The sequence below is a fragment of the Ochlerotatus camptorhynchus genome, unplaced genomic scaffold (genome assembly GCF_037179485.1).
Source record: "Ochlerotatus camptorhynchus isolate MF236.1 unplaced genomic scaffold, CSIRO-AGI_Acam_v1.1 ptg000064l, whole genome shotgun sequence".
NCBI lineage: Eukaryota > Metazoa > Arthropoda > Insecta > Diptera > Culicidae > Ochlerotatus > Ochlerotatus camptorhynchus.
The window spans coordinates 4,126,036-4,139,729 of record NW_027040554.1 but is presented as its reverse complement, the minus strand read 5'-3'; the positions used below and the strand labels follow the sequence as shown (position 1 = coordinate 4,139,729).

The 13,694-nt window shown below is 35.3% G+C and overlaps 1 protein-coding gene across 3 annotated transcripts in view; it reads left to right on the top strand.

Moving 5' to 3' along the window:
* The window catches only part of LOC135697026 (uncharacterized), a 110,755-nt gene that overhangs the window by 14,358 nt on the left and 82,703 nt on the right, over window positions 1–13,694 (top strand). For all 3 annotated transcript variants that reach the window (XM_065216594.1, XM_065216593.1, XM_065216595.1), the window contains one exon: window positions 5,890–5,996. In XM_065216594.1, coding sequence (XP_065072666.1) covers window positions 5,890–5,996 — 107 coding nt within the window. The remainder of the gene's footprint in view (window positions 1–5,889; window positions 5,997–13,694) is intronic.

Genomic DNA, 13,694 nt, shown 5'->3' with positions numbered 1-13,694 from the left:
GGAAAAGGAGAAGGAGAAAGGGAAAAGGATTATGTGAAATTTATGAACATAAACAATATTTTTTATTTGAAATATACAATATAGAAATGCATAACGGCGGTGATCACACAGTTCGAAAAATAGTGTAAATTTCTGTTCAATATGATGCACACAAATGGAGCGTCATATATCATATAAGTTTACATTATATATCATGTAAAGATCTGGCAAATTTCATGCAATGTAGGAAATATTGTATACAAAAGCCCATCTTTGTAAACAACATTGTTTACAAGTTGCTCGGTTGCGTGAAATTAAATTTAAGTTTACGTGAATGAATGTTTACATCACAATTAAAATTAAATTTTTTTATCTGTGCACTACCCGAGTCTTGTCACTATTATCAAGTCATAAATAGTAACAAGGACTAAAATGTGATCATTTGATAACTGGAAAATCCTGATTCGCTAGTAACGCACCACAAAAAGGTGATCTCCCAACGTTACTGGTATGAAAAGATAAAAATTTACAAAATGGAACGAACTCACCAAGTTTAGCCAATTGAACCTAAAGGCTGCTTGATATGTGTTGATATAGAAGTCCAAATTGTAGACGAAGTTTGACGAAGATCAACATGAACTAGTCCGGTTTATGGTAGTTGCGCGGAATGTCTTCCGTCGATTTGAGATAAAAAAAATGTTCGGATGTATGTAGTCGATTTTTGATGTGCAAGCCTTTTCGTGGCCAATAGTCAGGTTCAACGCTGCGACGCAACAAATGATGGAACTAATTATGGGACGCCTCGTGGACGTTCTATTTGGCTTCGGAACACCTTCTCAGCGGCAAATAATAGGGACTGAGGAACTAGAAATTGTCTCTTGGGGCTGGTTTTGGCCAGTTCCATGTATTTCAGGCCAATACCAAAAACTTCAGAAGAATTGAGAGTACTTCAGGGAAGCTTCTGGATCATTATGATAGATCAGAGATTATAAGAGCAGTTCACTAAATTTCAAAGAAATTGCAAGAACTTTGAAGAAGTTCTGGGATAATCAGGGACTTTATGGTGGTTTCATGAAGGTCAGAAAAATTGTGCAAGCTTAGGTAAAAATCATAGAACCCCATCTATTTTTTCGTTTTTGTTTCAAATCAATTACGGGTACCTTAGAAGTTCTGTAAATTTCAAATAATTCCAAAGAACGCAAGGGAAGCTACATTTCAGGAAAACTGTGAGAGTTAAATAGAACTTCAAATGACAGGAAAGGTCAGAAACCTTTATATACATCCTGAAAAGTTCAGGCAATTTTCATAAACATCAATAAAAATTAAAAAAGAAAGAAAAGAAGAAGGGTCTGTGTCTAGGGGCACGAACGGAAGCTTGACGTAGGACTGCTAGTGGACAAAACAAATGTGAAGAGTATTTAATTCATTTAATTGATAAATCATCTATTAGCTTAACTTTTTCCGTTTTTGAATTGTAGGCGTACCAAATTTGTAGTATTCTTTTCCAAAGAGAAGGTTGATGAAGAGAATCGCTTCCAAGTTTGGTTGCAAGATTACATTTCTGGAAAGCATTTTGTGTGGTCGTTGGGGGCATGTATTTCTGAATTTGGATAAACAGGCACAGATAAATTATATTCCAACTCTTTACTGTAATGAGCTTGTTATGAATAGGACAGTTTTGTTGCCAAAGTTGATGATGGTTAAGCCTCCGAAACCGTACAGAGTGCGTCTTTGTCGCTTCAAAGCGCAGATGACATCCATGGCCGCTAACGCTTTGCGTGTTCAGAGTAGGTGACAGCATCACGAATCAGATTTTCCAGGAACACCTTCAGCACACCTCGTAGATCACACCGGAGATACGTTTGACACCGCCACGGCGAACCAGACGACAGATGGTGGTTATAATGAAGAACCTTGCGATGACGCTTGGCGCCTCCTTTACCAAGATCTTTTCCTCCTTTGCTACGACTAGTCATTTTTGCTTGTTGGGTAGAAGAATGGACTACCTAACCTGCCACCACCTTCCTACTGCTGCTATTGATGCTTCTACTGCCTGCTCACCGAAGCGATAATGATTCTATATTTTCAGGCTAAAGCAGAATGATGTGCAACCAAGTGACGATTATGACGACTGGGTTTGGGATGAGCCTTTATTTCATGAAAACAGTGATAAAATTATCACTTTTTTTTTGTACATTGGACAGCGCTTGACATTACCACTTTTTCAATAGTTTCTTGTTGAGAATCATCAGTCGTAAGCATTGCTAAAACGCGTTGAAAAATTTCAGAACGATTGGTGATAAAATTAATGAAATTGGTCCAGGGGCAGCTGAGTTATTATTGTTCAAAATCTTTCATAATTTTGTTACATGTTCCATTTTCGGTTTTCACAATGTGTACCCCCATATAGAAATCACAGACGTAGTCCTACGTCAAAATAAGAAATTCCGTAAGCATCATGGAATGATTTATGAAAATTTATTAGTTTCCGAAAAACAACGGGAAATGTTGAGAAGATCCCAGATTATCAAGAATTTTTCAGAACCACAGTGACTTTAAAAAATATCACTAAATTTATGGGGACTCCACAGAAGCTCAGAGATCTTAATGGAAGCTTAGAAATTTTTAAAGTACAGTTTAATGAAATTCAAGACAGTACCAAGCAAGGGTTTCAGAAAAATTGCAATAGCCTTAGATTTCCATAAAACGGGGTATCTTTGATAATAGAATGTATTGATTGAATTTACTCCTCGCGCTTTTTCCGAATTGAAACATTGATTCCATATTGTAGCTTAGGGTATTTTCGTTGAAATTGTTTATAGTTTTTATATAGTTTGTGTACATATTTTACAAACATATTAGAAAACAATTTTCTTGGTTTTCATCTGCTTGAAAAAGCACACAAACCATCACTTATGAAATGTTTTTCCTATATAAATAGCTATCACAAATTCAATGTTGAATTCTTATTGCTTATGATGTTTTCCGATTATAAACTCTTTCAAAGTTTCAAATGTCAAGAACTTAATGCTTTGAATGTCACGCATTTTTTTTAAATATTTCGTTTATTTACTAGGCTCAGTCCTGTGTGACATTTTGCGGAGCCAAAAGTCAGTAAAGTTTGAGTTTACATTTTAAACAGCAGTAGTTCTAGATTAGTATTGGGTACCAATTGCTCGTGGCGGGCTCGAGGTTAATGGGTAACAATTTCGATTGGAAGGAGCTAGGTAGGAAACTAGTTTCTGAAGCCTCCTTCAGATACTGCTCTCCGACGGTTGACCAATGCTGGCTGGGCAGGGGCAAATAGAACAGAAACAGGTGGATAATAAGACTGGGACACAATGGCTGGAAAATGTGTGGAAAGAAGGGGATGGTCACATCAAACTCTAACACCTGACAAACAAAGGAATTCGTAGATCGCCTACATGTAAAGAAGATCATGGGTTCCCAATACATCTCTTACTTCACGGAAGGGTTGTCTACCTCGAGCCACTAGGGTATCCAGCAGTCGTGCTCTGGAGGCGTCATTACCCGGGCAATGCCAAACTGCGTGATCGATGTCATCATAACCGGTTCTACACCGACATATATTGCTGTCAACGTGGATTATACTGTAGAGATGTGCGTCTAGCGAGTAGTGGTTGGACATAAGTCTTGACATCACGTGAATGAAGCTCCGACTTACCTCCAGACCTTTGAACCACGCTCTCGAAGAAATATTTGGAGTAACCCGAGTAGCACACTTTCATCACAATAAGTTACAGCAACTTGTTTATGGCTGAAATAAGTCGTATTTAAGTTTCTACAATTGATTTGTGACAAGCGTGCTACTATGGAATGGAATGTAACCACCGCTTAAGAGAATTACTTGTCCAATCGTTTTGCCAACTTAAAAGAGAACTCTGACGTACTAATGGGATAAATTCGTCATGTGAAATTCTTCTTCATAAATCTTGCCTTGTTGTGCGTCCACCATTGCGAAAGAGTTTGCCTTCTCATTGCCTGGGATTGAGCAATGTGAGAGGATCCATATAAAAGTAATCCTTTATGATTTTTCGACCAGCAAACTCATCTGCTTCCTTACCTTTGAAAGGAAATAAGATGGGTGCCTACCTTGTTTCATCGACCGAATAGCCTCAATCGACCTGAGACTTTCCGAGAAGATGAAGTAATGGTCTGTGGGCATGTCGGAAATCATCCCCAATGCGAAGTTGATTGCTGCTAGCTCAACGACATAAACAGAACAACGCTCCTGAAGTTTTCGAAAGGCGGTTGAGTATTCATTGAAGACGCCGAAGCCAGTGGATCCATCAATGCACTATGGGCAAAAATGGGTCCAAAATTACACAAAATTCAATATCTCAACAGCACGCTAAATTTCGGCCATGAAAAACAACTTTTCCGAAGGGAAATCGTCCGGGGAATCGATTGCACGTGGTCCCATAGACCGGAGAGCCTTGTAGGTATGTGTTTTGGACCATTTTACCCCATTTTCACCTAATTTTTGGAGGACATGTTTTTTCACAGCTCTATTTTTCGTAAAACATAAGCACTTTATGCATGGTTTTAGAATACTATGTCTTTAAACAACAGTTCATGAGATATTAGGGGAATACGGGGTACACTTTATAAGGGAGTTCTACATGCATCGAACATTATCACAGTAACCCCAAATCAAAACTCTGATGTTCGGACACAAGACTAAAAAAATAGTGCAAATCTAGATAGAGCTGGAATTAGGGCGTAACAGCTTTTGTAAGCAATGACTTCTCTCGATGTTTTCTAGGAATTCAAGGCTCGCCTACGCAAACCGACATAACCATCGGGTAGGGAAAGTCTTCCCCTACCCGATGGGGATGTTGATTTGCGTAGACGAGCCTTGACTATCTAGAAATTATCAAGCAAAATCATTGATTCCAAAAGCTGTTACGCCCTAATTCCAGCTCTGTCTAGAAATGCTTTAATTTCCGTTCACCATATTACTTACAAATTAACTCTAGGATCCTCAGTACTGGTTAAAAAAAATTGAAAAACATTAATTGATGTAAAAAATATTAAGAATATACTTTTTAAAATAAGTATCAATGTTACCCCGTTTTACGGTAGCTCCAGAACAGACGCGTTTTTGAGCCGCCCTTACATGGACAACAGATGCTAAGACAGTCTGCGCCCTTCGAAGAGAAGAGCTCCCTTTCTCTCTAAGCGTACGAGCAAATTTCCACCATGATTTTGAAGTTAAATAAACTGAATACTGATTTTGAAAACAAACTTTAGTATGGGGATATCGGCTTTTCAGTCTAGCGATTGACTAAAATGCATTTTATGAATGTGGTTTTGATCCATTGTTGGACTAAAAAGCCGAAAATCCACATCAGTAGAAATTACAATCGATTCCCAATTTAATCACCTAACCCAGTTTTCCTCTGAAGATTTGTAGTGTAGTGCTGTGATCTAACAACACATTTACCAAGACACATTCACTGAAATACCATTTTGTTTTATTGAGCGTTCGTCAAAGAAGAAATTACCACTTTTCAACAGATGCCATTTCTTTAAGCATCCACTGGGTAGCAATCAAATTGATGAAATTCAAATTTGACGCGATGAAATGTTTATGCAATAGGCTAAAGCTATCTTCATCACAATAATCCGATTGCCCCTTCGTTCCACATTTCACCCTGTTTACTTATGGAATGAGGTCATTCGTTAAAAATTCGCAACGGCGAAAACGCGCCAACCACTCATCTGCCTGATGCGGCCACAAATGTGCAACCTCATAATCCCGGCAGCCAATCCTCATTAATGCAAACTACCCATATACTATAAATGACGCTACTCAATCTTATTGCCTTTCTCTCCGTTAATCCTCGATTGTTTTTCATCTCGTCTCGTCCAATCTCCTCCTTTCAGGGATCAAAACTTTGGCTTGAACGAACTGGCAGCGATCCAGGATGTGCGGAACGAGTTCAACCAGGATGACATCAACGACGAACCGTCATCGACCAGCAAAGATCGAGGTAAGTAGGTGGTTTGCTGCTTTCCCACTCTCTCACACACACACACATACACACACACAATCATGCCTTTTGGATTTTTTGTTTTATTTTGTTTTGTTTTTTTTTTGTGAACCATACCATATCCCCATTATGGTTGCCGTGTCGTTGTTTGGCATTTCGCTACTCCACTCCATATCTTTCACTTTCGGTTCGATTCGTACTTTTGTTTTTACATGTTATTTTTTCTCGCTAAATTCAAACCATTTACAGTTGAAACCGTGTAACCGTGTTTTGTGTTTCTTATTATTATTTTTCATCCCACTTTTGTTTCTTGTTTTTCTTTTGTTATCCCTCAGCAGTCATGAAGTTTCATTTTTTATTACGCTTTTATACTCGAAGTAATCGAATTAGCCGATTTGATCGGTTTCTAAAAACAGGAAAAACAAAGTTTTTTTTAAATCAATTAACTCGTGCTGCGGTAGTTGTAGTTGCTGTTACTGCGGTTATGCCGCCTTGTGCGGTTGAAGCATCAATTGAAATCTCCGACTTTCAATATAGGGTAATTCGCTACGCTACTGTCTCTGCGCTTGGAACAGCTTTTCAATTTTGCATAGTTGGATCTAACTTAATCAGCGCGGCTTAAAGAAAAAGGTGTGTAACTTGGTTCCATTATGTGGCAGTGCCAACCACATTAATCCATCAATCGCAGCACTTTTTCGTTCAAGACCTCCTCGGGTACCTGCTTGCTTCATTTCGGTGAAGCCTAAATTAGCTCGTGCACTCATTTATGACGCGATTCCACAGTGCCTTCTGCAGACCCATTCCGCGTGTTGCTCAAGTTTGAGATCTTACTGCTGATGGAGGCAACCGGATTAAGGAGCTCAAGCGTTTTAGTGATGCTCTTATGGTCTTTTCAACGGACAGATGGATCTTGGTCGGGCGTTTTGCAAGACAAATGTGCATACTTAAATAATGATGTTTTTATTAAGATTGCTGGGAGATTTCGTACCTACTGGGCTGCGCTCGGTGCAGTTCGAGTCTATTACAATTCACTGACTTTCCTACCGAATGTTGCATAATTCGTTACGACTGCAAGACTGTTTGCTCTGTCGGTTGCTTGATTCGAGCTGGTGATTAGTGGTGATTTAAAAGTTAATCATTTAACGCCTTTGAATTGTTTAAAGGGAGTGAGATTTCTAAATCCTTTCAAGTCCTATCAGTGGATTAACATTATTTAAACCAACATGGTCAGTTGGTCTTCAAGAGAGTAAACATATTCGCAATTTTCAGCATATTTGCATCTATTTTTTTTTTTTTGTATTTTTTATTTATGAATTTCATTTGAAATACAGAAAGAGCTTTCTTCACAATGCTAGAAACAAGCAAACACAAAAATGGAGTACACAATTCAGCACCTAGTTTTGACTAAATTTTGCAATTGATCGCAAAAATCTCGCGAACAGAACATTTTAGCGGGAATCCAATCAATTTTCTGTACGTATTTTATCTACAGATTGAGCAAAAAAAAACGTAGCTGTAATGTTCGCCAATGGATCTAAGATTGGGCCCCTCGCTAAAAATCTGCTATTTATCAATTGTATCTAGATGAACGCGTCATTGGGACGGTACTTATGGATATTTTTGGTCGCTATTGAATTTGTGTATGGGCCCAATCTTAGATCTATAGGCCACCATTAGGGCCATCCCAAGTAGCAATTGTGGTTTTATGAGGGTTCTGTAGACCACAATTTAGACTTGTAGCATGCTTTAAAACCTCGATTAAACTTCGAATGTTACCTGGGATTTCCCTTAATACATTAGATCGAATTAGATTTAATCACGTGTACACGCGAGGCATCATAATATTAAATGTTATTGCTCCGAATGTACCTGCTCATATGCCACCGAGGATCGCAGCAGGACTCCGGAGCTAAGGATCTTTGGTTCGGAACTAGGTATTGCAGATAATATTGACTTTAAACTTTAAATGTGTTCATCATTTCAAAAGATAACTCATAATATTTCAATTTCCGACTTATATTCCAACCAATATCACCAGGCACTACCAACTTTAGAAAATAGAAAGTTCATTTAAAAGATATATTTTCTTGATTTTTGCTTTTTTGTCTGACTATATGGATTGCCATAATTTTAGGGATGTAATTTGAAAGTCGTACAAATAACATTTTAAATTATATATTGGCATATACATAACCATATTAGATGCAAGATAATGTTAAACATGGAGTTGTCTAAAGTATCATATTGAATCATATGAAATCATACAATGTCGGGGTATTTTTTTCACATGCACTTAAGTGGCCTCCAGATGTGTACGTATAGTTGAAATTTATGCACTTTATACCTTTAATTTTTACCAAATAAAGATTCACTTTGCAGAATAGCAATTCAGTAATGTGAACCGAGTTTGTTAACTGGAGCGTTTCTGCGGTGGGTTTAAAGAGATTTCCCTATCACAGATTTCAGATGCCAATAAGCATAATTCACCAAGTAGGAATGACTTTCAATTTGAATCTATAACCTATAATAAAGGTGTTTGATTTTTTCAGTGCCAAAAGGGTTGGTCAAAACTTAGCTCTGGAATTGGTAACGGTGGCATGAGAAACGGGTTAAGATACTGGTAGCTATGTGAACTAGAGGTGGGCAAAATAGCTCATCTGGCTGAGCAGGTCAGACCCGTCCAGCTGATTAAAGGGATTCGATTCTTTTGAACAGCTCTTCAGCTCACCTTTAAATTATAGAAATTTTGACACAAATGTCACACGTGATGATATGATCGACATCGTGTTACACGATGTTACGCCTTTTCTCAAGCTATGGAATCCAGTCTACATACAGATTTTATTTGTGATGTTAATTCTTCAGCAGACTTGCTCTTACTATTCTCGGCTTCAGCTCCGGATCATCATCTAGAGATCGGGTCCCAAGCTGTTCTTTAGACCCGATTCATTAAAGTCATCTGATGACCACTGGATCATTTTTAGGAGCCGCATCTCATCAGCTCACTGACATCATAAGTCTAATGGTGTCTTCAGATCTTAGCGTGCATTAGCGGAGCGGAGCTCTCTCTATTCTCGGCTTCAGCTCCAGATCACCAGCTCAGATCCGGATCCGGAGCTGACTCGTGAAGAAGAAAAAAAGTTCCTAAGAACTGGACGGGTCCGAGAGCTGTCATCTCAGTGAATCATTCGAGCCGATGATTCGGATCTGGAGATGAACAGCTAAGCTGGAGAGATGCATTTAGCTTAGGCCACGATGACTTACAAAAATGTTTTTAAACGCGATTTTTTTTTAATTTAAAAATTTTTTTTTTAGATTTATTATATCTGTTTCCAGTAATTTTAGAAAAATCGAAACGCAGTTAAATTTTTGGACCGGTGAGCTTCCCCTGAAGAAAATTATTTAAGAATCTTCTTTAAAAGCGATTTTTAGAATCTTCTTAAGACGCTTCTTTTAGAAACTTCTTTAGAAACTGATTTTCGAATATGTTTTAGTAGTTTCTTCTTTAATCTTTTTTATCAGCTTCTTTTAAAATCTTCTTTTGAAGCATCTTTTAGACTCTGCTTTAGAAGATTCTTTAATTACCTTTTTAAAGGCTTCTTTCTCTAGAAGCGTATTTTAGAATTTTCTTCGGAAGCTTCTTTTAGAATGTTCTTTAGAAGCTTCTTCAGAATCATCTTAAGAAGCTGCTTGTTAGCTTCTTTTATTAGCTTCTTTTACTATCTTCTTGAGAAGCTATTCTTAGAAACTTCTTTTGAAGCTACTTTATGAATATGTTTTTGTAGCTTCTTTTAGGATCTTCTTAAGAAGCTGCTTTTAAAATATGTTTTAATAGCTTTTATCTAAATCTTCTTTTGAAGCTTCTTTTAGAAATTTCTTAAGAAACATCATTAAGAATCTTCTTAAGAAGCTTCTTTTAGGATCTTCTTGAGAAACTGCCTTTATTATATGTTTTAGTAGCTTCTTTGAGGAGCTCCTTTGGAAGCTTCTTTTAGAATATATTTTAGTAGCTTATTTTAGAATCTCCTTAAGAAGCTGCTTTTAGAATACGTTTTATTTGCTTCTTTTAGAATCTTTTTGAGAAACTTCTTTTAGAAACTTCTTCAGAAGCTTCTTTTATAATTTTCTTTAGAAGCTTCTTCAGAATCTTCTTAAGAAGCTGCTTTTAGAATATGTTTTATTACAATCATTTACAATCTTCTTGAGAAGCTTCTCTTAAAAACTTCTTTTGAAGCTGCTTTTAGAATATGTTTAAGTAGCTTCTTTTAGGATCTTCTTTAGAAGCTGCTTTAAAAAAATGTTTTAATAGCTTTTGTCTGAATCTTCTTTTGAAGCTTCTTTTAGGACCTTCTTTTGAAGCTGCTTTATAATATGTTTAGTAGCTTCTGTTAGGATCTCCTTACGAAGCTTCTTTTAGATTATATTTCAGGAGCTTCTTTTAGAATCTTCTTGAGAAGCTTCTCCTAGAAACTTCTTAATAAGCTGCTTTCAGAATACATTTTAGTAGCTGCTTTTAGAATCTTCTATTAGAATATGTTTTATTTGCTTCATTTAGAATCTTCTTGAGAAGCTTATTTTAGAAACTTCTTTATAAGCTGCTTTTAGAATATGTTTTAGTGGCTTCTTTATGAATCTTCTTTAGAAGCTTCTCTTAGAATTTTCTTTAGAAACATCTTTTAGAATCTGCTTAAGAAGCTTATTTTAGGATTTTCTTCAGAAGTTGCTTTTAGAATATGTTTTAGAATCTTCTTTATAAGCTTCTTTTAGAATCTTTTTTTAAGCTCCTTTTAGAATCTGCTTTAGAAGCTTCTTTTGTGATCTTCTTCAAAAGCTTATTTAAGGATCTTCTCTAGAAGCTTAATTTAGAAACTCCTTTAGAAGCTTATTTAATCATATATTTAATTCTAATTCTTTAGAAGCATCTTTTAGAATCTTCTTTAGAAGCTTCTTTTGGAATACTCTTTAGAAGCTTCTTCAGAATCTTCTTAAGGAGCTGCTTTTTGAATATGTTTTATTTGCTTCTTTTACAGTTTTCTTAAAAAGCTACTGTTAGCAACTTATTTTAAAGTTGCTTTTAGAATATGTTTTAGTAGCTTCTTTTAGGATCTTCTTTAGAAGCTGCTTTTAGAATATATTTTAATAGCTTTTTTTTCTGAATCTTATTTTGAAGCATCTTTAAGAAATTAATTTGGAAACATCATTTAGAATCTGCTTAAGAAGTTTCTTTAAGGATCTTCTTTAGAAGCTGCATTTATTATATGCTTTAGTAGCTTATTTTAGAAGCTCCTTCAGAAGCTTTATTAAGAATATATTTTAGTAGCTTATTTTAGAATCTCATTAAGAAGCTGCTTTTGGAATATGTTTTATTTGCTTCTTTTAGAATCTTCTTGAGAAGCTTCTTTCAGAAACTTCTTCAGAAGCTGCTTTTAGAATATGTTTTAGTAGCTTCTTTCTGAATCTTCTTTTGAAGCTTCTTTTAGAATTTTCTTTAGAAACATCTTTTAGAATCTGCTTAAGAAGCTTCTTTTATGATCTTTTTTAGAAGCTGCTTTCAAAATATGTTTAAGAAGCATCTTTTAGGATCTCCGTTAGAAGCTTCTTTTAGAATATATTAAAGCTTCTTTTAGAATTTCCTTTAGAAGCTGCTTTAAGAGTATGTTTTATTTGCTTCTGCTTGAGAAGCTTCTTTATGAAACATCCATAGAAGTTGCTTTTAAAATATGTTTTAGTAGCTTCTTTTAGGATCTTCTTTAGAATCTGCTTTTAGAATATGTTTCAGTAGCTTCTTTCTGAATCTTCTTTTGAAGCTTCTTTTAAAATCTGATTTAGAAGCTTCTTTTATGACCTTCTTTAAAAGCTTCTTTAAGAATCTTCTCTAGAAGTTTAATTTAGAATCTTCTTCAGAAGCTCCTTTAAGAATTTATTTAAGTAGCTTCTTTTGGAATCTTCTTTAGAAGCTTCTTTTAGAATATTCTTTAGAAGCTTCTTCAGAATCTTCTTAAGAAGCTGCTTTTAGAATATGTTTTATTTGCTAATTTTACAGTCTCTCTTAGCAACTTCTTTTCTACTAAACTTCTTGTATCTTCTTTAGAAGCTGCTTTTAGAATATGTTTTAATAGCTTTTTTTTAATCTTCTTTTGAAGCATCTTTAATAAATTTATTTAGAAACATCATTTAGAATCTGCTTAAGAAGTTTCTTTTAGGATCTTCTTTAGAAGCTGCTTTTATTATATGCTGTAGTAGCTTCTTTTAGGAGCTCCTTCAGAAGCTTTTTTTTAGAATATATTTTAGTAGCTTACTTTAGAATTTCCTTAAGAAGCTGCTTTTAGAATATATTTTATTTACTTCTTTTAGAATCTTCTTGAGAAGCTTCTTTTAGAAACTTCTTCAGAAGCTGCTTTTAGAATATGTTTTAGTAGCTTCTTTCTGAATCTTCTTTTGAAGCTTCTTTTGGAATTTTCTTTATAAAAATCTTTTAGAATCTGCTTAAGAAGCTTCTTTTAGGATCTATTTTATAAACTGCTTTCAAAATATGTTTAAGAAGCATATTGTAGGATCTCCTTTAGAAGCTTCTTTAAGAATATATTAAAGCTTTTTTTAGAATCTTCTTTAGAAGCTGCTTTAAGAGTATGTTTTATTTGCTTCTGCTTGAGAAGCTTCTTAATGAAACATCCATAGAAGTTGCTTTTAAAATTTGTTATAGTAGCTTCTTTTAGGATCTTCTTTAGAACCTGCTTTAAGAATATGTTTTAGTAGCTTCTTTCTGAATCTTCTTTTGAAGCTTCTTTTAGAATCTGATTTAGAAGCTTCTTTTATGACCTTCTTAAAAGCTTCTTTAAGAATCTTCTCTAGAAACTTAATTTAGAATCTTCTTCAAAAGCTTCTTTAAAAATTTATTTAAGTAGCTTATTTTAGAATCTTCTTTAGAAGCTTCTTTTAGAATATTCTTTAGAAGCTTGTTCAGAATCTTCTTTAGAAGCTTGTTTTAGAATATGTTTTATTAGCTTCTTTTACAATCTTCTTGAGAAGCTTCTCTTAGAAACTTCTTTATAAGCTGCTCTCAGAATATATTTTAGTAGCTTCTTTTAAAATCTTCTTTTAAAAATTCTTTTAGAAATTTCTTGAGAAACATCATTAAGAATCTGCTTAAGAAGCTTCTTTAATAATATTCTTTAGAAACTTCTTCAGAATCTTCATAAGAAGCTGCTTTTAGAGTATGCTTTATTAGCTTCTTTTACAATCTTGTTGAGAAGCTTCTCTTAGAAACTTCTTTTGAAGCTGCTTCTAAAATATGTTTTAATAGTTTTTTTATGAATCTTCTTTAAAACCTTCTGTTCGTGCATCATCATTATTCATCACGAAAGATCATCGCAGAACCACCTACATGTCAACCTGCAACGTGGACACCACCGATCCCCTCGAACATTGATAGGTCGACCGACTCCGACAACCATTGAAGGATGACGTTAACGGCCCTTCGGAAATGGCAACATGGTGGAAAAATTACTTCCGATCACCCCTCGATTCGTCGTTGGTGTGGTCTCTTGCTTGCTGAATCGTCATCGTTGTGAAACGTAAATAAGGTGAAGAATTGATTGCTAGAGAATTTTGTATGAATAAAAAGTGAACTGGATGTATTATTAGGAAAAGTTAGTAATAAATAGTAGTGGATACGTGAAAGGGAGAAGAAAGTGTTAG